At 45.1% G+C, this 23,143-nt stretch overlaps 1 protein-coding gene across 6 annotated transcripts in view; it reads right to left on the bottom strand.

The window, feature by feature from the left end:
• Window positions 1–22,912, bottom strand: part of LOC122920840 (transmembrane protein 272-like) — a 115,504-nt gene extending 92,592 nt beyond the window's left edge. For 2 of the 6 annotated variants that reach the window (XM_044270597.1, XM_044270602.1), the window contains exons 1-3: window positions 22,423–22,520; window positions 21,535–21,600; window positions 21,184–21,217 (exon numbers count right to left, since the gene is read on the bottom strand). In XM_044270597.1, the coding sequence (XP_044126532.1) occupies window positions 21,184–21,217; window positions 21,535–21,543 (43 nt within the window). In that variant the 5' untranslated portion in view covers window positions 21,544–21,600; window positions 22,423–22,520. Of the gene's footprint in view, window positions 1–21,183; window positions 21,218–21,534; window positions 21,601–21,913; window positions 22,058–22,155; window positions 22,248–22,422; window positions 22,521–22,562; window positions 22,607–22,781 lie in introns of those variants that run through there. The other 4 variants (XM_044270601.1, XM_044270598.1, XM_044270600.1 and 1 more) reach the window with 4 other exon arrangements.
• Between the last annotated feature and the right edge of the window lie 231 nt (window positions 22,913–23,143).

Below are 23,143 nucleotides of genomic sequence, written 5' to 3'. Positions count from 1 at the left end.
CCAATTCTTGGCTGTTATATACCCCTGCTCTACCTAGTAGACAGGTTAATACATTTCACTCATTTTTCTGTTACATTGTCGGGTGACATTCACCAATTTTTGGCTGTGATATACCCCTGCTCTACCTAGTTGACAGGTTAATACATTTCACAAATTTTTCTGTTACATTCTTGGGTGACATTTTTAAGTTTTTGCCGTGAATAAACCCCTCCTCTGCATAGGTGACAGGGACCGAAATTTCTAAAAATCATCTGTTCCAGTGGTGGGTGACATTAACCCATTTCTGGCGATGAAAAAACCCTGCTCTGCATAGGTGACAGGGACTTAAATTTCTAAAATTATTCTTTAATTGGCCCTTTCATTCGATCCTTCTGCTTTAATAATTTATCCCACATTTCAGCTTGATCACATTGCAGTCATTGACCTCCCTTGGATGTGGTCTCCCTTTCTCACGCTCCCTCTCTGGGGTGGAACCCTGATTCGCCAATAACCGTGATCAACATGGTAGGCGCATAAAAGAACATCGAAAGTTGATAGAGTAGATATCCAATTGGATCGTGGACATCCCGGGGACTTACGACAAGGTGGAGCAGTATGTGTGCACACGCCTACACGTACTGACTGATGGGTCGGCCCCCTTTAACTTCTGGGTCTACAAATTGGTCATATGGCCTGAGCTTGCCCTTTACGCCTTGGAGGTGCTGGCCTTCCCTGACGCCAGTGTATTGTCTGAACAATAAAAAAATAAAACAAAAAAGCAGTGTAGGCTACCTCCTCATCCTCCACTGCCGCTTCCACCTACACCGCCTTATCCACCGTCTCCTCAACCTCCTACTCCATGTGGACCTCATCCTCCAAGATCAAGATTATTATTTTTTATTTTTGCGTATTTTATGTTATTTGAAGTAATTTCCCTATCCACATTTGTTTGCAGAGCACTTGCCATGCTCTTAATCACATTTTGGTGATGTGCAGCCCTCTAGCCCTTTCCATGACATTTTTACAGCCATTTTAGTGTTCAAAAGTTCGGGTCCCCATTGACTTCAATACGGTTCGGGGTCAAGTTCGGGTCAAGTTAGGGTCAAGTTAGGGTCCCGAACTCGAACTTTTTTGTGAAGTTCGGCCGAACCCGTCGAACCCGAACATCCAGGTGTCCGCTCAACTCTAGTCTTATTCAGTCACAGTATTACAAAAAGGAAATGAATAGCAGGTAAGCATGCCCTTTAGGGCAGGTGTGCAAGTAGACCAGACCCGAGGAGACCAGGACTAGATGGAAGTCAGTGCTGTTGTGACTATAAAAGGGTCTACAGAGCAAGGGAGCAGAACCTCACCACAAGCCTGTGACAAAGTTGAGCTTCAGCAGTGTAGAAGCCCATGATGTGGAGGATCTGCTGGAAAATAAGTATAGGAGGAGAGGGAGTCTCCCTTCTTGCAGGTGTGTTAACAAATATGATGGCTGCAGATGAGACAGATGAAGCAAAGCCAGCTACCAGTGAGCCGATGTGGAGATTTGGTGGAAATGAAGTCTCCAACTTTTGCAAAATGCCAAGTTCAGGAATCTGGTTCAACTAGGAAGAGGTAAAGCAACATGAGAGTAAAGTTATTGCCTCTAAGAGCAAACAGGAGCAAACGCCCTGACTCCAGCAAAAGGATGTAAGCTGGAATTGACCCTGACTTAGAGCCCAAAAACATTGCCCCTGGATTAGAAAAAGGCTCCCATTTGATACTTCTGACAATGTATATGAACTGTATATAGTGCAACTCTTTAAGTGCACATACCGAATTATACCAGAATTGGACCAGAAGGGGACAACTGGTAATTACAGAAATAGTTAATGCAAACAACGTTTCACTTTTTCATCTTACTCTTCCACTTTTATGCAACATCCTGAAATACCCCCACATCCATTCACCCAGCAAGGAACTATTTATCTCTTCCTCCATCTTACCTTCTCATCTGACCGCTTGCACAAACCTGTTTGGCAACGTAAAACACTTCCTTCCCAAACACACACAGATACCTCATGCCCTCTCTTATTCTCATATATTAACACTTTCTCTGCTTCCCCTTACTGCTGGTGATATCTTTCCAAATCCAGCCCCCCTTCAGCAAATCCACACTATCACCTCCATGTCCCAGTACAAATCTCCTTCTACAAATTTATGCAACCCCTTAAATCTAATAACCATTCCTCTGACCCCTGCTCCTTTGATTCCTCTTGCAGGAGTATTATGGAATGCACACTCTGTCTGTAGCAAACTGTCCTACATTCATTATCTTTTCATCTCTCAAAAACTTTCCTTTCTGGGTCTCACAGAAACATGGCTGACACCCTCTGACACCTCCTCCCCTGCTGCACTCTCATATAGTGGATTTCATTTCACTCCCCCCCCCCCTCCCCCTCCCCGGCTGCAAGCATGGTGGAGGAGTTGGTCTTCTCCTATCAGACACCTGCTCCTACAGCCCAACTCCACTGCCACCCTCCATTACGCTCACCTCATTTGAAGTACACTCTGTTCGCATCTACTCTCCCTCCACCATATTTCTTGATAACTTTAACACCTGGCTACTATACTTTCTTTCTGCCGACATCCCCACTATCATCATGGGTGACTTCAACAACCCTATTGACATCTGTCATTTAGCCGCCTCTAAACTCCTATCACTCTCTTCCTCCTTCGGCCTCTCACAGTGGTCTTCAGCTCCCACCCACAGAGATGGTCACACTCTGGATCTTATCTTTACCCACCTCTGCTCCCTATCTAACCTTTTCTAATTTTCCTCTCCCCCTATCCGACCACAACCTACTCACCTTCTCTTCATTGGTCTCTTCTGCTGCTTCCCCAGTCCACACACTATCACCCCCCCCGCCGGAACCTTAAAAATCTCGACTTTCATTTGCTTTCTGACTCTCTTCTCCCACTCTCTACCATCTGTTCTCTCCAAGACCCAGATGCTGCCACCACCCTATATAACACCACAATAAGTACAGCTCTGGACATTGTTGCCCCCCTTACACACAACAAAACCCAAAAAATTAACAGACAACCCTGGCACACCAACCAAAAAACTCAGACAAGCTTCCAGGGCTGCTGAGCGGCGATGGAAGAAATCCCATTCTAAAGATGAATTCACCACATACATGCAATCCCTCCTCATTTTCAAGTCCTCACTCACTGATGCAAAACAGGCCTACTTCTCATCTCTCATATCTTCCCTGGCCCACAGCCCTAAACAACAATTGAACACTTTTAACTGCCTTCTCCGTCCTCCAGCGCCTTCACCCTCTCCTCTCATCTCAGCTGAGGACTTTGCCACATACTTCAAACAAAAGATAGTCAACATCAGAGAAAGCTTCAGTACACAGTCCCCACAGGCCCTCTACACAACTGCTGGGTCCTCTTCCCCCAAAACCCACTTCCCCACCATTACAGAAGAAAAACTCTCCACTCTACGCTCCAGATCACATCTCACCACCTGTGCACTTGACCCAATCCCATCCCATCCCACCTAATTCCTAACCTTACCACAGTGTTTATCCCAGCCCTAACTCATCTGTTCAACCTATCACTAACCTCTGGTGTCTTCCCCTCTGCTTTTAAACATGCTACCATTACACCCATCCTCTAAAAGCCATTTACCTGACCCATCTTCTTTGTCCAGTTATTGCCCCATATCACTTCTTCTGTATGCCTCAAAGCTACTTGAACAACATGTCCATTCGGAACTGTCCTCTCACCTCTCCTCCTGCTCCCTCTTTGACCGGCTACAATCTGGCTATTGACCCCACCACTCGACTGAGACTGCCCTTACCAAAGTCACCAATTACCTACTAACAGCCAAAACAAAAAAACATTACTCTGTCTTCCTTCTCCTTGACCTGCCTCTCCCCTCTGCTAATCCCTTCACTGGCTCCCCATTGCCCAGCAAATTCAGTTCAAAATACTAACAAATACATACAAGGCTGTCCACAATCTGTCCCCTCCCTAAATCTCTGAGCTACTTTCCTGATACATCCCCACACGCAATCTCGATCCTCACAAGACCTCCTTCTCTCCTCTCCTCTTATCACCTCTTCCCACAATCGCCTCCAAGATTTCTCCTGTGCATTCCCCACACTCTGGAACCCCAACATATCAGACTCTCACCTACAGTGGAATCCTTCAAAAGAAACCTGAAAACCCACCTCTTTAGACAAGCCTTCAACCAGTGACCCTGCTGCCTCTATACAGCCATGACCAACTTCACCCTCACCTACTGTGTCCTTCTCCCATACCTTGTAGATTGTAAGCCCTCACGGGCAGGGCCCTCTCTCCTTCTGTACCAGTTTGTAACTCGTCTTGTTTATGCTTAGTGCAATTATCTGTATTATGTATGTATACCCCTTTTCATATGTACAGCGCTATGGAATGAATGACGCTTTAATAATAATAAATAATAATATGGTTAAAGGAATGTACCTTTATATGAGAACAATATGCTTACTGTGCTTTTAAGATATTGTAACTATGTGTCATGTATCATGATATTGTATGACTCTAACCACCAATCCTGTGTGCATGAGAATATGTTTATGCAGTACCCCAGACCTGGGGTATCTGCAATTATATTAAATAGTTATGTGTTTTGTATGTTTGGCTGTAACTATCAGGCTACTTTCACTTCTGTGCTCTCCCTTTCCGTCATAGGATCTCAATAACGGGAGAAAAACGCTTCAGTTTTGTCCCCATTCATTGTCAATGGAGACAAAACTGAACCAAACAAAACGGAATGCACCATAATGCAATCCGTTCCGTTTGGTTGAGTCCCCTTCGCGGACAGAATAGCGCGGCAAGCAGCGTTTTTCTGTCCGCGATGTGGTGCAGAGCAAGACGGATCCATCATGACTCACAATGTAAGTCAATTGGGACTGATCCGTGTTCTCTGACACAATAGAAAATGGATCCTTACCCCATTGACTTTTAGTGTTGTTCATGACGGATCCTTCATTGCTATGTTGAAGATAAAACAACCGGATCCTTTCATAACAGATGCAGACGGTTGTATTATCGTGACAGAAGTGTTTTTGGTAATACATGATGGATTCAGCAATGGCAATGGTTGGCAAGGAACAGGGCTAACCACTCTTTTCCACCCTCTTGGTAGGAGTGGCCTAGTCATGCTCCCTCACAGAAGAGCTCCTGTTCCAAAAGAGGATTCTCAAGAGAGAACAACCAACCATTATCCTCAAGTAAAGTCGTCAGGCAGCAGAGTGAACTGCTAGAACCAGCATTAAAGACACTGCTGCAAAGTGAAGGATTACAGCCCATCACCTAGCGCATTACTAAGACAGTACCACCTAAGTGCTAAATTGCAGGCATCAAACCTGCCTCCATAATCCTTAGGCTCCATTCACACATCCGCAAATTGTGGAACCCGCAAAACACGGACACCCGGCCCTGTGCGTTCCGCATTTTGCGGTCTGCACATGGCCGGCACTTTAATAGAAATGCCTTTTCTTGTCCGTGTCTGCGGACAAGAATAGAACATGTTCTATTTTTTGTGGAACGGAAGTGCGGATGCGGACAGCACACTGTGTGCCGTCTGCATCTTTTACGGGGCCATTTTACGGTCCATTGCGGAACGGATCCAGATCCATTTTGCTGCCGTGTAAATGGACCCTATGGTGCCAGAGAAAATTTGCTCTTAAAGTCTGCTGCTACTAAAAGTATTTAAGTTTCTAGTTGCACTTATTTAAAATACTTTGTTACATTTATTTTTGGCCTCATTCTTCAATACTACATTTCCACTTCACCGATCCCAAAGGAGCAATGGCCTAAGGCAGTACACCGTGACACAACACTTCATCAGAGCCACTACCACTCCCATCCTCTACACCAGCTCCTCCAGGGCTTGCTGCACTTATACAGTCAGGTCCATAAATCTTGGGACATCGACACAATTCTAAAATTTTTGGCTCTATACACCACCACAATGGATTTGAAATGAAACGAACAAGATGTGCTTTAAAAAGGGGGGGGGGGGGGGGGGGGAATTCACATGGACATAAGTATTCAGATCGTACCCTTTGCAATGACACAAATTTAGACTAGGGGCCTCCCATTTCTCTTGATCACCTTCATTGCAGTCCACATGTGGTAAATTCAGTTGATTGGACATGATTATGAAAGACACCCCCCTGTCTATATAAGGTCTCACAGCTGACTATGCAAAGCAGAGCAAAAACAAGCCAGGAGGAGGAAGGAACTGCCTATAGATCTCAGAGATCTCAGAGACAGAATTGTGTGGAGACAAAAATTCTGCTGCACTAAAAATTCCCAAGAGCACAGTGGCCTCCATAACTCTTAAAGGGAAGAAGTTTAGAGCAACCAGTACTCTTCCAAGATCTGGCCACCCCACCAAACTAAGTAATCAGGGGAGAACTGCCTTGGTAAGAGAGGTGGCCAAGAACCCAATGGTTACTCTTGGCTGAGCTCCAAAGATCTTGTGTGAAGATGGGAGAAACTTCAAGAAGGTCAAGCCTCTCCTCAGTCGGCAGAGAAGAATGCCAGAGAGTCCCCAAATTAAGGTCTTCAAACCTTATGGCATCAAACCTAAGACTAGAGGCTGTAATCACTGCCAAAGGTGCTTCAACTAAGTCCTGAGTAAAGGGTCTGAATAATTACGTCAGTGCAAGATTTTAGTTTTTTCTTTTTAATAAATTAGAAAAGATTTCAAACATTCTGTTTTCACTTTCTCATTATGGGATATTAATGTTGAAAACAATTTTTATTTTATTTTAGCACAAGGCCGCAACATAACAAAATGTTCATAAAGAAAAAGGGTCTGAAGACTTTCCAAATGCATTGTATATATATTATTGTAAATATATATACTGTATATCAGGGGTGCACAATAGTGTTGGGGCGAGCATGCTCGTCTAAACACCATTTTGACTCGAGCATCGCGAGACAATAAACGTGCGGGGAAGTACTGGCACTCACTGTAATGCCATAGCCATGTTGGTTACTGGCATTACAGTGATTGGCTGGCCGGAACACCTCATCAGGTGTTATATAGCACCTGATGACACGTGGTTCGGCTCAGTCTTAGGCCGAATGCACACGGCCGTGAGCGGACCGTGGAACCGTGACCTGGATTCCTCCTGAGAGCAGGAGCGCACTGCATCATTGGTTGCTATGACGCCGTGTGCTCCCTGCTGCAGCCACAGTACAGTAATACACTGGTATAGATCATACCAGTGTGTTACTGTATTGCGGCGGCAGCAGGGAGCGTACGGCGTCATAGCAACCAATGACGCTGTGCGCTCCTGCTCTCAGGAGGAATCCAGGCCGCGGTTCCACGAACCACTCACGGCCGTGAACAACGGCCGTGTGCATTCGGCCTTAGTCAGGGAGAGCTGCAGCAGAAGGGACAGATAGTTTAGGGATAGGAATTATTATTTTTTAGGCAAGGTTAGCCTTGAAAGGTGTTAGAGACCCAAAAGTCCTTTAAAGGACTATTGTTTTATCTGGCTGCAATATATATTATTAGCGCAACCTCGGCTAAATTGCATGCAATTGTTTGGCCGCTGCTGACAGTGACACAACCTCTGCCACTTCTGTTGTGTTACATTTGCGCATCCTAAACATCTCTGACATTCAGCGAAATTGTTTGACCAAGGCTGACAGCGACATTACCTGTGCTACATCTCCTGTATAACGTTTGCGCATCCTAAATATCAGTGACATTCAGTTTAATTTTTTTGCCGCTGGTGACAGCGACACTACCTGCGCTACATCTCCTGTATAACGTTTGCGCATCCTAAATATCTGTGACATTCAGTTTAATTTATTTGCGCATGCACTTACAAAACCTGCGCTACTGTACGTGTGACATACTTGCAAGCATATATACCATTTTATATGCTCAGGGCGAGCAGTAAGGGACAAGGAAATGGGCGTGCTGCTGATGGTGCACGCAGAGGCCGTGGCCCTGGGCGCGGTGAAAATGTGCCTGCTGCCAGAGCACAAGAAACACACTCATCCGCGATACCTAGCTTCATGTCCCAGTTTGCAGTGCGGCGCAGGACACCACTCTCGAAGTCACAGCAGTGAGACCAGACGGTTGGTTGGATTGCAGCAGATAATGCTTCCAGTCGGTTAAGCACCACCCTGCCTTCCACAAAGTCCAGTCTTATTAGTCAAGAGTCTGGTCAACAGAATCCTCCCCCCTGCCAAACAAGTGATCCCACATTCGGATATTCTGAGGCGCTGTTTTCATCGCCAATCCTTGATTTGGCCCTCTAGCCAAGCCCGCTTGAATAGGGACATGAAGAGATTTTGTGCACTGATTCCCAAACTCTTGAGCATCCACAGTCAGAAGAAGATGACGGTGGGGAATGGCAATTAGTGTTTCACATGGTGGATGATGATGATGAGACACAGTTGCCAATAAGTCCACCGCAATTAGTGTCTCAAGAGGTTCATGATGAGGATGAGACACAGTTGTCAATAAGTGAGGTTCTTGCTAGGTCAACAAGTCAGGAGGATGACCAGAGTGAGGAAGGGGAAGAGGAAGTGCTGGACGATGAAATAACTGACCAAACCTGGGAAGTTGGCAAGTCGAGCGAGGACAGCAGTACAGAGGGGGAGGGATCCTCAGCACTGCAACAGGCTGGAAGAGGCAGTGGGGTGGCAAAAGGGAGAAGGTGGGCCACACCAAACAGGCCCATAACTGTTCCCCGGAGCACCCCCTTACAGCAATCTCCCTTGCCAAGGGGTACGTGTTTTGCAGTCTGGCGCTTTTTTGAGGAAAGTGCGGACGATAAAAGAATTGTCATTTGCAACCGGTGCTGTACCAAAATGAGCAGGGGCGTGAACACTAGCAACCTCACCACCACTAGCATAATCCGCCACATGGCATCAAAGCATCCCAAAAGGTGGGCCGAACAGCTGGATCCACAATCAGCGTCTACAGGTCACACCACTGCCTCCTCTTCCCCTGTGTTACGTGCTGGCCAATCCCCTGTCCAAGACGCAGGCCTGGATGCCTCCTGCCTTGCGCCTGGACCTTCGCAAGCACCATCATCTACTACATCCACTTCTGTGTCCTAGCGCAGCTTACAGATGTCCATACCTCAGGCCTTTGTATGAAAGCGAAAATATCCAGAAGGCCATAGCACTAAATGCGCACCTTTCCAAATTGCTAGCCCTGGAAATGTTGCCATTTAGGCTTGTGGAAACAGAGGCTTTCTGCAGCCTGATGGTGATGGCCGTCCCGTGTTACTCTGTCCCCAGCCGCCAAAAGTTTTCGAGGTGTGCAGTCCCAGCCTTACACCAGCATGTGTCCCATAACATCACCCGTGCCCTGACCAACACAGTTATTGGGAAGGTCCACTTAATGACTGACACATGGACAAGTGCTTTTGGCCAGGGACGCTACATTTCCCTGACGGCACACTGGGTGAACATTGTGGAGGCCGGGAGCGAGTTGTACCCTGGGATGGCACAGGTGCTACTGACTCCAAGGACTGCAAGCCCTACTTCCATCAGGATTTTCGCCACCACCTACATTAGTGGCTGCATCCCCCCCTTCTCCTCCTCCACTTCCTCCTTCACCTCCACCTCTGAATTCTCATCTTGCAGCACCAGTCAGCCATCAGTCAGTAGCTGGAAGCAGTGTAGCACTGCAGTGGGGAAGTGGCAACAGGCTGTTCTTAAATGAATTTGCTTAGGTGACAAACAGCACTCCACCTCAGAGCTGTGGCAGGGTAAAAAGGACCAGACTGAGCTGTGGCTCTCGCAACTCAACCTACAACCAGACATGGTTGTATCTGATAATGACCGTAACTTGCTGGTGGCTTTGGAGCTCGGCAAGCTCACACACATACCATGCCTAGCCCACGTGTTCAACTTAGTGGTTCAGCGGTGGAGCACGCGCTGGAACTCCACGTTCCACATGTTCGCCAGGGTTTGTGAGCAGCAGAGGGCAATAGTGGAATACCAGCTGCAACATGGTCGTCTCCTTTCCAGTCAGCTTCCGCTCTTCACAAACGACAAGTGGGCATGGATGTCTAACCTCTGTGAGGTATTACGCAACTTTGAGCAATGAACACAGATGGTGAGCGGCGATAACTCTATTATCAACGTCACCATCCCACTTCTGTGTCTACTGAAACGCTGCTGCACACAATGAAGGCGGATGCTTTGCATGTGCAAGAGGTGGAAATGGGGGAAGACATTACACAGGGTGATATCCAGACCACCATTAGTTTGTCTTCTCAGCGCTAATTGGATGATGATGAGGAGCAGGAGACAGTTTCCTCCGCTACAGAGGGTAGTACCCACAGCAGGTTTATTCCATCTGTTCAGCATGGATGGGCCGAAGAGGAGGAAGAGGATGAGGAGATTGAGAGTCATCCCCCTGATGAGGACAGCGAATTCTTGTCTGTTGGGACTCTGGCACACATAGCTGACTTTATGTTATGCTGCCTTTTCTGTGACCCTCACTTTATACGCATTTTGGCCAACACGGATTACTGGTCGTTCACCCTTCTTGACCCCCGCTACAAAGAGAACTTCTCATCTCTCATTCCTCTGATAGAGAGGACAAGCAAAATGGTGCAATACCAAGAGGTCCTCGTGGAAAAATTGCTCAAAAAATTTCCAGCTGACTACGCTAGTACGTAGTTCTTTGGGTAACCGAGGAGGGGAGATGACGGGAACACACAGCAGTTCCAATAGAGGCAGGGAAACACTCCCCAAGGCCTGGGACAGTTTCATGACACCCCGCCAGCACCTTCACCCTGATGCGCAGCCTAGTGTCACCAGGAGAGAAAAGTTTTGGAAGATGGTGAAGGAGTACGTAGCAGACCATGTCAGCATAGAATGTGTCGGCAGATAAGAACCATTTGGCCCATCTAGTCTGCCCAATATACTAAGTACTATGGATAGCCCCTGGCCCTATCTTATATGAAGGATGGCCTTATGCCTATCCCATGCATGCTTAAACTCCTCCACTGTATTTGCAGCTGCCACTTCTGCAGGAAGGCTATTCCATGCATCCACTACTCTCTCAGTAAAGTAATACTTCCTGATATTACTTTTAAACCTTTGCCCCTCTAATTTAAAACTATGTCCTCTTGTAGCAGTTTTTCTTCTTTTAAATATTCTTTCCTCTTTTACCTTGTTGATTCCCTTTATGTATTTAAAAGTTTCTATCATATCCCCTCTGTCTCGTCTTTTTTCCAAGCTATACATGTTAAGGTCCTTTAATCTTTCCTGGTAAGTTTTATCCTGCAATCCATGTACCAGTTTAGTAGCTCTTCTCTGAACTCTCTCCAAAGTATCAATATCCTTCTGGAGATATGGTCTCCAGTACTGAGCACAATACTCCAAATTAGGTCTCACTAGTGCTCTGTAGAGCAGCATGAGCACCTCCCTCTTTCTACTGGTAATTCCTCTTGCTATACACCCAAGCATTCTGCTAGCATTTCCTGCTGCTCTGTGACATTGTCTGCCTACCTTTAAGTCTTCTGAAATAATGATCCCTAAATCCCTTTCCTCAGATACTGAGGTTAGGACTGTATCACTGATTTTATATTCTGCTCTTGGGTTTTTGCGTCCCAGGTGCATTATCTTGCACTTATCAACATTAAATTTTAGTTGCCAGATTTTTGACCATTCCTCTAGTTTTCCTAAGTCCTTTTCCATTTGGTGTATTCCTCCAGGAACATCAACCCTGTTACAAATCTTTGTATCATCAGCAAAAAGACACACCTTACCATTGAGGCCTTCTGCAATTTCGCTGATAAAGATATTAAACAATATGGGTCCCAGAACAGATCCCTGAGGTACCCCACTGGTAACAAGACCTTGGTCTGAATATACTCCATTGACTACAACCCTCTGTTGCCTGTCCCTCAGCCACTGCCTAATCCATTCAACAATATTGGAGTCCAAGCCCAATGACTGCACTTTATTGATAAGCCTTCTATGTGGGACAGTATCAGCATCCTCAGTGATCGCTCTGTGCCTTACAACTATTGGATGTCCAAGCTAGTCACGTGGCATGAACTGGCGCTCAACGCCTTGGCCTGCCCTGCCACCAGCCTTTTGTCAGAGCGGGTATTTAGTGCTGCTGGGGGCATATTAACTGATAAGCGCATCCGCCTACCAACTGAAAATGCTGACAGGTTGACTCTTATCAAAATGAACAAGACCTGGATTTCCCCTGACTTCTCTACTCCACCAGTGGAAAGCAGCTAAACATAAATTCACTTTAAATGTGGCTTTTATGGTGTATTCCCATGCACCCCTTCCACCACAAAAAAAAGGGTATATGGTTCAATCTCCCTTTTCTCGTCCTCCTCCATCATATCAACATGATTATTAGGCAGCCCTCGCTCCTAATGTTTTAGAGGGTCAGCGTAGCAGCATACCCTCACCCCTAATGTTTTAGAGGGTCACCAGCAGGCCCTCGCCTATAATGTTTTAGATGGTCAGATCAGTAGCAGGCCCTCCCCCCTAATGTTTTAGAGGGTCAGCTCAGCAGCAGACCCTCACCCCTAAAGTTTTATATGGTCAGCTCAGCAGCAGACCCTCACCCCTAATGTTTTAGATGGTCAGATCCAGGGGCGGACTGAGAACCCTCAGGGCCCCCGGGCAAAATAAATCAAGGGCCTCCTTACAGGCCCCACCCATGTTCTGCTGCAAGCCCCACCCTTGTCCCGCCTCCAGCCACACCCTACACAATCTTTAATAAGCAAATTTTTGTATGGGGCCCCCTCCCCCCAAGAAAACTACTGATCGTTACACAAAAACAAACCCTCACATAGACCGAAATATAGAAAAGTAATTTTTTAAAGTAATTAAACCAAATAAAAACTATACAAGTTTTGTATCGTATTGAGCCGCAGAATAAAGACGTCATTTTTAGTGAACGTCATGATGTCAAAACCTCAAAAACCTTGGCAGAATTGTGTTTTTTATTTTATTTTTTTTAACCCACAAAGAATTTATTTTTTTCCTGCTTTCTGATACAAGACATGGCAAATTAAGTGGCGACATTTAAAAAATGCATCTTGTCCCACACAAAAAAATCCCTCATATGACTATGTGAATGGAAAAATAAAAAGATTATGGCTAATGGAAAAATGAAAATGGGCCCGGTCTTTAAGGGGTAAAAGGTATCAAACTACAATGTATTATATTGCTTGCTCTTTTTGAGAGCATCAGGGTTTTTGCACATTTTACATACACAGCTCTGCTACACACACAGCTCTGAGTGGCACATTATATATCACTGTTGCACATTTCACATACACAGCTCTGCTACACACACAGCTCTGAGTGGCACATTATATATCACTGTGTTACACATTTTACATACACAGCTCTGCTACACACACAGCTCTGAGTGGCACATTACAGGGAGTGCAGAATTATTAGGCAAGTTGTATTTTTGAGGATTAATTTTATTATTGAACAACAACCATGTTCTCAATTAACCCAAAAAACTCATTAATATCAAAGCTGAATATTTCTGGAAGTAGTTTTTAGTTTGTTTTTAGTTTTAGCTATTTTAGGGGGATATCTGTGTGTGCAGGTGACTATTACTGTACATAATTATTAGGCAACTTAACAAAAAACAAATATATACCCATTTCAATTATTTATTTTTACCAGTGAAACCAATATAACATCTCAACATTCACAAATATACATTTCTGACATTCAAAAACAAAACAAAAACAAATCAGTGACCAATATAGCCACCTTTCTTTGCAAGGACACTCAAAAGCCTGCCATCCATGGATTCTGTCAGTGTTTTGATCTGTTCACCATCAACATTGCGTGCAGCAGCAACCACAGCCTCCCAGACACTGTTCAGAGAGGTGTACTGTTTTCCCTCCTTGTAAATCTCACATTTGATGATGGACCACAGGTTCTCAATGGGGTTCAGATCAGGTGAACAAGGAGGTCATGTCATTAGATTTTCTTCTTTTATACCCTTTCTTGCCAGCCACGTTGTGGAGTACTTGGACGCGTGTGATGGAGCATTGTCCTGCATGAAAATCATGTTTTTCTTACCTTGCAGACTTCTTCCTGTACCACTGCTTGAAGAAGGTGTCTTCCAGAAACTGGCAGTAGGACTGGGAGTTGAGCTTGACTCCATCCTCAACCCAAAAAGGCCCCACAAGCTCATCTTTGATGATACCAGCCCAAACCAGTACTCCACCTCCACCTTGCTGGCGTCTGAGTCGGACTGGAGCTCTCTGCCCTTTACCAATCCAGCCATCTGGCCCATCAAGACTCACTCTCATTTCATCAGTCCATAAAACCTTAGAAAAATCAGTCTTGAGATATTTCTTGGCCCAGTCTTGACGTTCAGCTTGTGTGTCTTGTTCAGTGGTGGTCGTCTTTCAGCCTTTCTTACCTTGGCCATGTCTCTGAGTATTGCACACCTTGTGCTTTTGGGCACTCCAGTGATGTTGCAGCTCTGAAATATGGCCAAACTGGTGGCAAGTGGCATCTTGGCAGCTGCACGCTTGACTTTTCTCAGTTCATGGGCAGTTATTTTGCGCCTTGGTTTTTCCACACGCTTCTTGCGACCCTGTTGACTATTTTGAATGAAACACTTGATTGTTCGATGATCACGCTTCAGAAGCTTTGCAATTTTAAGAGTGCTGCCTCCCTCTGCAAGATATCTCACTATTTTTGACTTTTCTGAGCCTGTCAAGTCCTTCTTTTGACCCATTTTGCCAAAGGAAAGGAAGTTGCCTAATAATTATGCACACCTGATATAGGGTGTTGATGTCATTAGACCACACTTCTTCTCATTACAGAGATGCACATCACCTAATATGCTTAATTAGTAGTAGGCTTTCGAGCCTATACAGCTTGGAGTAAGACAACATGCATAAAGAGGATGATGTGGTCAAAATACTCATTTGCCTAATAATTCTGCACGTAGTGTATATATCACTGTGTTACACATTTTACATACACAGCTGTGCTGTGCACATTATACATGCCTCTGTCGCATACAGCTCTGCTACATACACCACACACACTACTGTGCTGGATTCACACTATACACCTATCCAGGGCTGGTAGAGAATCTACATTTTGGCCCTCATGATTCATGTCCATTTCTTGCCCCCCATGTGCCAATATCATAGTGCCATCCTCTCCCCCTGCCCCCTAATGTGCCAGTATCAAGTGCCTCTCCCCCCCCTCCATGTTCCAGTATCATAGGGCCATCCTCTCCCCCTGCCCCCTAATGTGCCAGTATCAAGTGCCTCTCTCCTCCCCCTCCATGTGCCAGTATCATAGTGCCATCCTCTCCCCCTGCCCCCTAATGTGCCAGTATCAAGTGCCTCTCTCCTCCCCCCTCCATGTGCCAGTATCATAGTGCCACTGTGCCATCCTCTCCCCCTTCCCCCTAATGTGCCAGTATCAAGTGCCTCTCTCCTCCCCCCTCCATGTGCCAGTATCATAGTGCCATCATCTCCCCTGCCCCCTAATGTGCCAGTATCAAGTGCCAAGTGCCTCTCTCCTCCCCCCCATGTGCCAATATCAGTGCCATCCTCTCCCCCTGCTCCCTAATGTGCCAGTATCAAGTGCCTCTCCCCTCCATGTGGCAGTAAAGTAACAGTCCGGTATTAAAAAAAAACAAAAAAACTTTTCTACTTACCTCCATGTCGGCGATGCGATGCAGCCTCTAGTGTTCCTGTTTAGCCTGTCTTTCAGAAAAGTTTAAGATGGGATTCAAACCCATGACCTTCTGTATCATAGGTAAAGCACATAACCACACGGCCATAAGAGCTGTACAGCCAGTTACTTAAAAAAATAAAAATATATAAGACTTCTACTGTAGTTAACTTTGATAGTGTACAACCATACACTCAGATCAGCAGCAGGCACTCGCCCCTAATGTTGTAGAGGGCCAGCTCAGAAGCAGGCCCTCACCCCTAATGTTTTAGATGTCAGATCAGAAGTAGGCCCTCACCCCTAATGTTTTAGATGTCAGATCAGAAGTAGGCCCTCACCCCTAATGTTTTAGATGTCAGATCAGAAGCAGGCCCTCTCCCCTAATGTTTTAAATGGTCAGATCAGCAGCAGGCCCTCGCCCATAATGTTTTAGATGGTCAGCTCAGCAGCAGACCCTCACCACTAAAGTTTTATATTGTCAGATCAGCAGCAGTCCCTCGCCCCTAATGTTTTAGAGGGCCAGCTCAGAAGCAGGCCCTCTCCCCTAATGTTTTAAATGGTCAGATTAGCAGCAGGCCCTCGCCCCTAATGTTTTAGAAGGTCAGCAGCAGGCCCTTGCCCATAATGTTTTAGATGGTCAGATCAGCAACAGGCCCTCGCCCCTAATGTTTTAGAGGGTCAGCTCAGCAGCAGACCCTCACCCCTAATGTTTTAGAGGGTCACCAGCAGGCCCTCAGCCATAATGTTTTAGATGGTCAGATCAGCAGCAGGCCCTCGTCCCTAATGTTTTAGAGGGGCAGCTCAACAGCAGTCCCTTGCCCCTAATGTTTTAAAGGGTCACTAGCAGGCCCTTGCCCCTAATGTTTTAAAGGGTCACTAGCAGGCCATCAATCATAATTTCTCAAGGTTGTGTATGATGCCCTTCTTTATGTGTAATAAAGGGTGTATTGGAGTGCCGGTTCCTTGTAATTTTTGGCAGCCCTTTCACTTAGTGCATAGGCTTTATGAGTGTAGGAGTCCCACTACCTGAACAATTGTACCACAATGTGAATGAGGCCCTCCTTTATGTGATATACAGATTGTATCGGAGTGCCTCTTCCTTGTAATTTTTGGCAGCACTTTATATACAAGTAATCATACAGGAAAGAACATTTCCTAACAATTTTTCCTCTAAAATCGATTTTATCATTGTTGCTTTGGTGCTGTGCTGGTGGGGTGGTGGGGCCCAGTGCCAGGGTGGCTTTGCCAGACAGCGAGGCTGCTGTTTGGCTGCTGGGTCCCGCTGCCTGCTGGTGCGGTGCTGCGGCTTTGGCGGTCGCCGTGCAGCGATGCGCCAAATAAAAAATAGGATCCCATTTAAAGAGGCAACTTTGTTGCGGTGAGTGGGCCTATGCTTTTTGATCAAATTGTATACTAATGCCTCATGTGCAGCATGCAGCATAGGGGTAGGTATACGTTCAATTGCGCTGAGAAGCGATGTTAATTATGCTGAGAAGCAGTTATTAGATCCAGTTCTTTTTCTTATATTTTACATGCGGTGCCTGGATTAATGCTCGGGTTCTCTCATTGACTTCCATTGTGCTCTGGTGCTCTGTAGAGCACCCGAGCATCCCAAAGTGTTCTACTCGAGCACCAGAGCACCCGAGCACTTTGGTGCTCGATGTATATACTGTAAATTTAGACAGTCACTAAATGTATTAATGTCTAATTATTGGGGATTCTCTTATTGCTTTACAGAAAAGAAGAACTTCTCCCAGTTTTATAGCTGGACCATCTAACATACTAATGAACAGGACTGATTGTATTGTTTTTACATATTATAATGGATTGCAAGTTCTGCGGAAATAAAGCAGATGCTCATTCCCCAAACTGGCCATGATATTACATCACTCCTGCAGTAAAACATGTCTTCCATCTAATTATACTTTTAGCCATTTCATTAAAATTTCATTATTAAAAGGTTAGCATTAGGGCTCATGCACATGACCGTATGTATTTTGCGGTCCGCAAAAAATGGATCCACAAAAAATACGGATGACGTCCATGTACTTTCCATATTTTGTGGAACGGAACAGCTTGCCCCTAATAGAGCAGTCCTATCCTTGTTCGTAATGCGGACAATAAAAGGACATGTTCTATTTTTTTGCAGAACAGAAATACGGACATACGGAGTACCTTCTTAATTTTTTTTGCGGACCCATTGAAATAAAAGGTTCCACATACGGTCCGCCAAAAAATGGAACAGACATGGAAAGAAAATACGTTTATGTGCATGAGGCCTTACACAGAGACTTTTTGTAGTGCTGCCAACTGACTTTAGACAAGGAGAGACAGTTGCAGTCCACAAGACTGCATACAGCTCAGTCTAGATCTGTGGACTGCAGCCATAGCTCGATAGTTAAAGTCAATCAGTAGGCGCCATAAAAAGTATCCATGTAGTCTAGGCTTTCCACATAGTGACCATGGGTGGTAATATACTGCCTACCTGAGGGGAAAACATACAGTATTTTGCCATGAATTGCCATGTTTTTTCAGCAAGAATAGGTGAAGCACATATTTTTTATGTACTTCACTTGAACTTGCTAAGAAACCACGACAATTCATAGAAATTCACATAAATGATCTTATAAGGCTACTTTCACACTAGCGGCACGGACCTCCGGCACGCTGTTCCGTCGGGTGAACAGCCTTCCGGATCCGTCCTGCCGCTAGTGAACTTGTGCCCCCGGACTGCCGCTCCATCCCCATTGACTATAATAGGGGTGGGGGCGGAGTTCCGGTGGAGGCACAGCAAGAGGCTGCTGGAATAAAACTACGACATGTCCGACTTTTATTCCGGCTGCCTCTTGCCGCGCGCTGCCGTGCCTCCGCCGGAACTCCGCACCGCCACCAATATAGTCAATGGGGATGGAACGGCAGTCCGGGGGCACACGGTCACTAGCGGCAGGACGGATCCGGCAGGCTGTTCATTTGACGGAACAGCCTGCCGGAGGTCTGTGCCACAAGTGTGAAAGTAGACAAGAACCTACACAGACAACCTATGAGGGCGACATATATTAATTAAATCACAACCTATGACACTATGTGCATACCCAGATCACCAAAGAAGAAGCGACCATATGTAAGCAAAAAATATATACCGTATTTTTCGCTTTATAAGACGCACCTGATGATAAGACGCACCTAGATTTTTGAGGAGGAAAATAATAAAAAAATATTTAGAACCAAAAGGTGTGCTTTTGGTGTGTTTTCAACTGATGGTGGTCTGTGGATGACGCACTGTTATGGGGGACCTGTGGATGATGCACTGTTATGGGGGGACCTGTGGATGACGCACTGTTATGGGGGACCTGTGGATGACGCACTGTTTTGGGGGGACCTGTGGATGACACTGTCATGGGGGGACCTGTGGATGACGAACTGTTATGGGGGATCTGTGGATGACGCACTTTTATGGGGCTCTGTGGATGACGCACTGTTATGAGGGGGATGTGTGGATGATACACTACTACGGGGGATGTGTGGATGACACACATATAGCATCTTATGTAATGGGGGGTCACTATTCACACAGGGACAATATACTGTGACACATATGATACTGTGACCAGCATAAGATGATCTTATGCTGGTCACAGTATCATATGTGTCACAGTATATTGTCCCTGTGCGAATAGTGACCCCCATTTACACCACAGGGCACACAGTAGACTTTATATGTAAAATCTTTTAATGGCTCCGCTTTCTTCTCTAACAGTACTCACTATAAAAGCAGCAGTCCGGCCAGCACGTGACGTCACTCACTCAGTCAGTCACGCTCCTGCCAGCTTCATTAATGAAGTGGGATGAGCATGACCGAGTGAGTGACGTCACGTGCCGGCTGGACCGCTGCTTTCAAAGTGAGTACTGTTAGAGAAGAAAGCAGAGTGTAATGAAGCAGTTTTCATATGTAAAGTCTATAATCTTCAAGCAGTGTCTCTGCTTTAAACTAGGGCAATTCTCTGTAGTAGTACAGATGCTCACTCACTATGAAAGCGGCAGGCAGGCTGGCAGAGTAACCTCGCGATGCTCACTCATTCACTCTCCTACTCCTCCTTCATGAATGAAGTGGGAGGAGCGTGAATGAGTGAGAATCGCGAGGTTACGCTGCCGCCCTGCCTGCCGCTTTCCTAGTGAGTTGAACTACTACAGAGGATTGCCCTAGTTTAAAGCAGAGATACTGTACATATGAATATTGCTGTGAGCGGGGCCCGAAGTATTACAGTACAGTGACTGCATCGGGCCCCGCCGCGAGTGTTGCCAGCCTCCTCCCCCCCCCCCTCTGATACATCGCAGGCCACACTGTATCAGCGTCACCAACGTAAACATGGCAGCGTTCGCTTTATAAGACGCACTGCCATTTCCCCCCCTTTTTGGGGGGGAAAAAGTGCGTCTTATAAAGCGAAAAATACAGTACTTTATTAGAACAACACAATAAAACACATATAATGGAGTCTTACATCATTGGATGGAGTAAAACAGGTAAAAAAGAGGAACACAGGGGGAAGGGACCGATAAAGGTGAATACATATTGGGGAATTAAATACATATATATACACAAGTGTAAACGTTGTCTCAAGTTAGTAAAAATAAAATAAAAAATGAAGGAAATAGATACTACAGCAGGTTTTCACACACAGGCAAAGAGCCTAGTGAAGTACATAGCAATATTGCCTCAGGTAGACCTGGAACCACATATAATAGCTCATTCAATTGTAAACAAACATATTAACGGTCACATAACCCGTCCAGTGTCCCTCACTTACCCTACGTGTTTCACCGAATGGCTTCGTCAGGGGAAGATTTTCTCCTGACGAAGCCATTTGGCGAAACGCATAGGGTAAGTGAGAGACACTGGATGGGTTATGTGACCGTTAATATGTTTGTTTACAATTGAATGAGCTATTATATGTGGTTCCAGGTCTACCTGAGGCAATATTGCTATGTACTTCACTAGGCTCTTTGCCTGTGTGTGAAAACCTGCTGTAGTTTCTATTTCCTTCATTTTTTATTTATTTTTTACTAACTTGGGACAACGTTTACACTTGTGTATATATATGTATTTAATTCCCCAATATGTATTCACCTTTATCGGTCCCTTCCCCCTGTGTTCCTCTTTTTTACCTGCTTACTCCATCCAATGATATAAGACTCCATTATATGTGTTTTATTGTGTTGTTCTAATAAAGTATATATTTTTTGGTTACATATGGTCGCTTCTTCTTTGGTGATCTGGGGATGCACATAGTGTTATAGGTTGTACTGTGGAAGTAGCCTAACCACAGTTCCTTCATTTGGTTTGCGATTTCTATAGCTGCACAATACACTGGAGAATGACAAGGCTTGCTGTATTTAACACATCATTGCACTTCCACATGGTACAAGGAGAACATCTAGCAAGGCCAAAGCTCACAGAGTGCATTGCTAGAAGAATTGTTAGTTACTTACCAGTGAAGAGATCTGGCTTACAGCATACCTTGTTCTGAAAGACAAAATAAAACATCAGATTTCCAGATTCCAGTCATCATTGGGAAGCCTAGGAAGATTGCTTTTTTCTAACTGTGACTTTCTATATGATTATGAAAGCAACAGGTGTGAGACTGTGAAGACTCGGAACTGATCATTCAGTGACAAGCAGTGGCATTCCACCACTGCCAGTCCTCCGAGACTGGAAGTCCATACAAATGACTTACTGATGATGACATTGTCCAAGAACAAAGGTTATGTTAAGGCTTGGAAATCTGTACTTTTCAGTTGCCCATTCCTTTGCATCCCCCTAAAAGTCATGCAGATTCTTACCTCTGCCATTTCTGGTCACGTTGATGTTCCAGTCTTGTCAATGATCACCCAAATCGAAGTGATGATCTATGAAAAAAAAAAACATGGAGACACAACAAGTTATTTCAGTAACCTCGAGTACAACAATGGGAACACCGATTCAGCTACGTCTTATAAACAGATATAGTGACAAGTGTCATGTTGATGCTGAAATATGGAGGCAAATAGAAATATTCTATCAAATCATATTCAGTGGGAGTAAATAAGGATATATGAAGAATCCCTCGACTCATCCATATAGTCAGAATCATTCCCAAGACTTATGTGCACAATCCTTCAATAGAAGCATCATTATCTTGTCTGGTGTCTCCTTCTTCTGTCTCTTGTGCTATTATCTCACTTTCTTGTATAAATCTTATCCTCTTAGAATTCCCCCTTTTCCTCTCCACATTCAGTGTTACGTTCATCCACCCTCATCCCCTTTCTGTCTGCTTCATTGCTTTTCAGTCACTGAAAAACAATTCTGCAGCGGAGATTTCTTGAGCAAATCCAAAAGGTGTCAGTCCTGCCCTGTTGCTTGCCCTCACAAGCTGCACTCCCCCTCCTACTCGAATCCCTTTCCCACCAGCCTCCTTTTCCCACCCCAGGAATCGAAGTAGTGTATCTTTGAGTGCGTTGAAATGTCTTCTTCCCATAGCAACAGCAGAGAATATGAGCTGAACAGTGGAGCAACACCTCCTCCTTCTCAATGAATTGCCCTCCCTCCATAAGAAAGGACCTCTCTCTCCTATCTATCTACCTATCTATCTGTCTGTCTATCCGTCTGTCTGCCTATTTTCATTCTTCCTTTGCCTGTACCTGTGCACTGCAGCTATACAATAAACAGAAATACCGTGCATTCATTCTTACTCCTTTTCCTGCCTGTTGATTGTTTCTATGACTAACCCTCTCTGGTAATACGTGCTAAAGCTTTGCAGATTAAATATTCTGAACAAGCTCTACTCTAGTCAGTGTACGGCAATAAAAAAAAAGAGAGATGAAATACTCACCTCTAATGTATGACAGCCGGTGTGGTAATGTGGGTCATGTTACAGTTGTATTTTTTGTGACTACCCTCTGGGAGTACAGAGATCATAGTTACACAATTCTGCAGTCACATTTCCTGCCGATATTAGGAAATTTAACCCCTTACATAGCACCATGTAAATACTGCAAATAAATCAAATATACCAATAGATACATAATACAAGATGAAGTAGTCAGCTCACCGTCCGCTGCTCTGGAACCCCTGGAGTAAGGTAGGATTCAGCTGCAACAAACTTCCAGGTTATGATTAAGGCGCTCAGCCGAAATGCGTAAACTGTATTACTGCACTGCTTTAGGCATGTCACTATACATGTGAATGTTTTATGAAGAAGGCAATACTAATAGATACAACACCATCTATGTGTTAAAGTTACTGAGTAATGCGGGTATGGTACATGACACCATTACCCAACATTTGAAACTGCACAAGTCTGAGCTGAATGAAATAAGCACTTCTATTACCATCCCTTCATTAGAATAATGCTCTTTTTCAACAAATGTAATAATCTCTCTATTATAGTCATTAGAGATGAGTGAATTTTTC

The sequence above is a fragment of the Bufo gargarizans genome, chromosome 10, assembly GCF_014858855.1.
Source record: "Bufo gargarizans isolate SCDJY-AF-19 chromosome 10, ASM1485885v1, whole genome shotgun sequence".
Lineage (NCBI taxonomy): Eukaryota > Metazoa > Chordata > Amphibia > Anura > Bufonidae > Bufo > Bufo gargarizans.
Note: the sequence above shows the minus strand (reverse complement) of the source record. Positions and strands in the feature narration are given on the sequence as shown.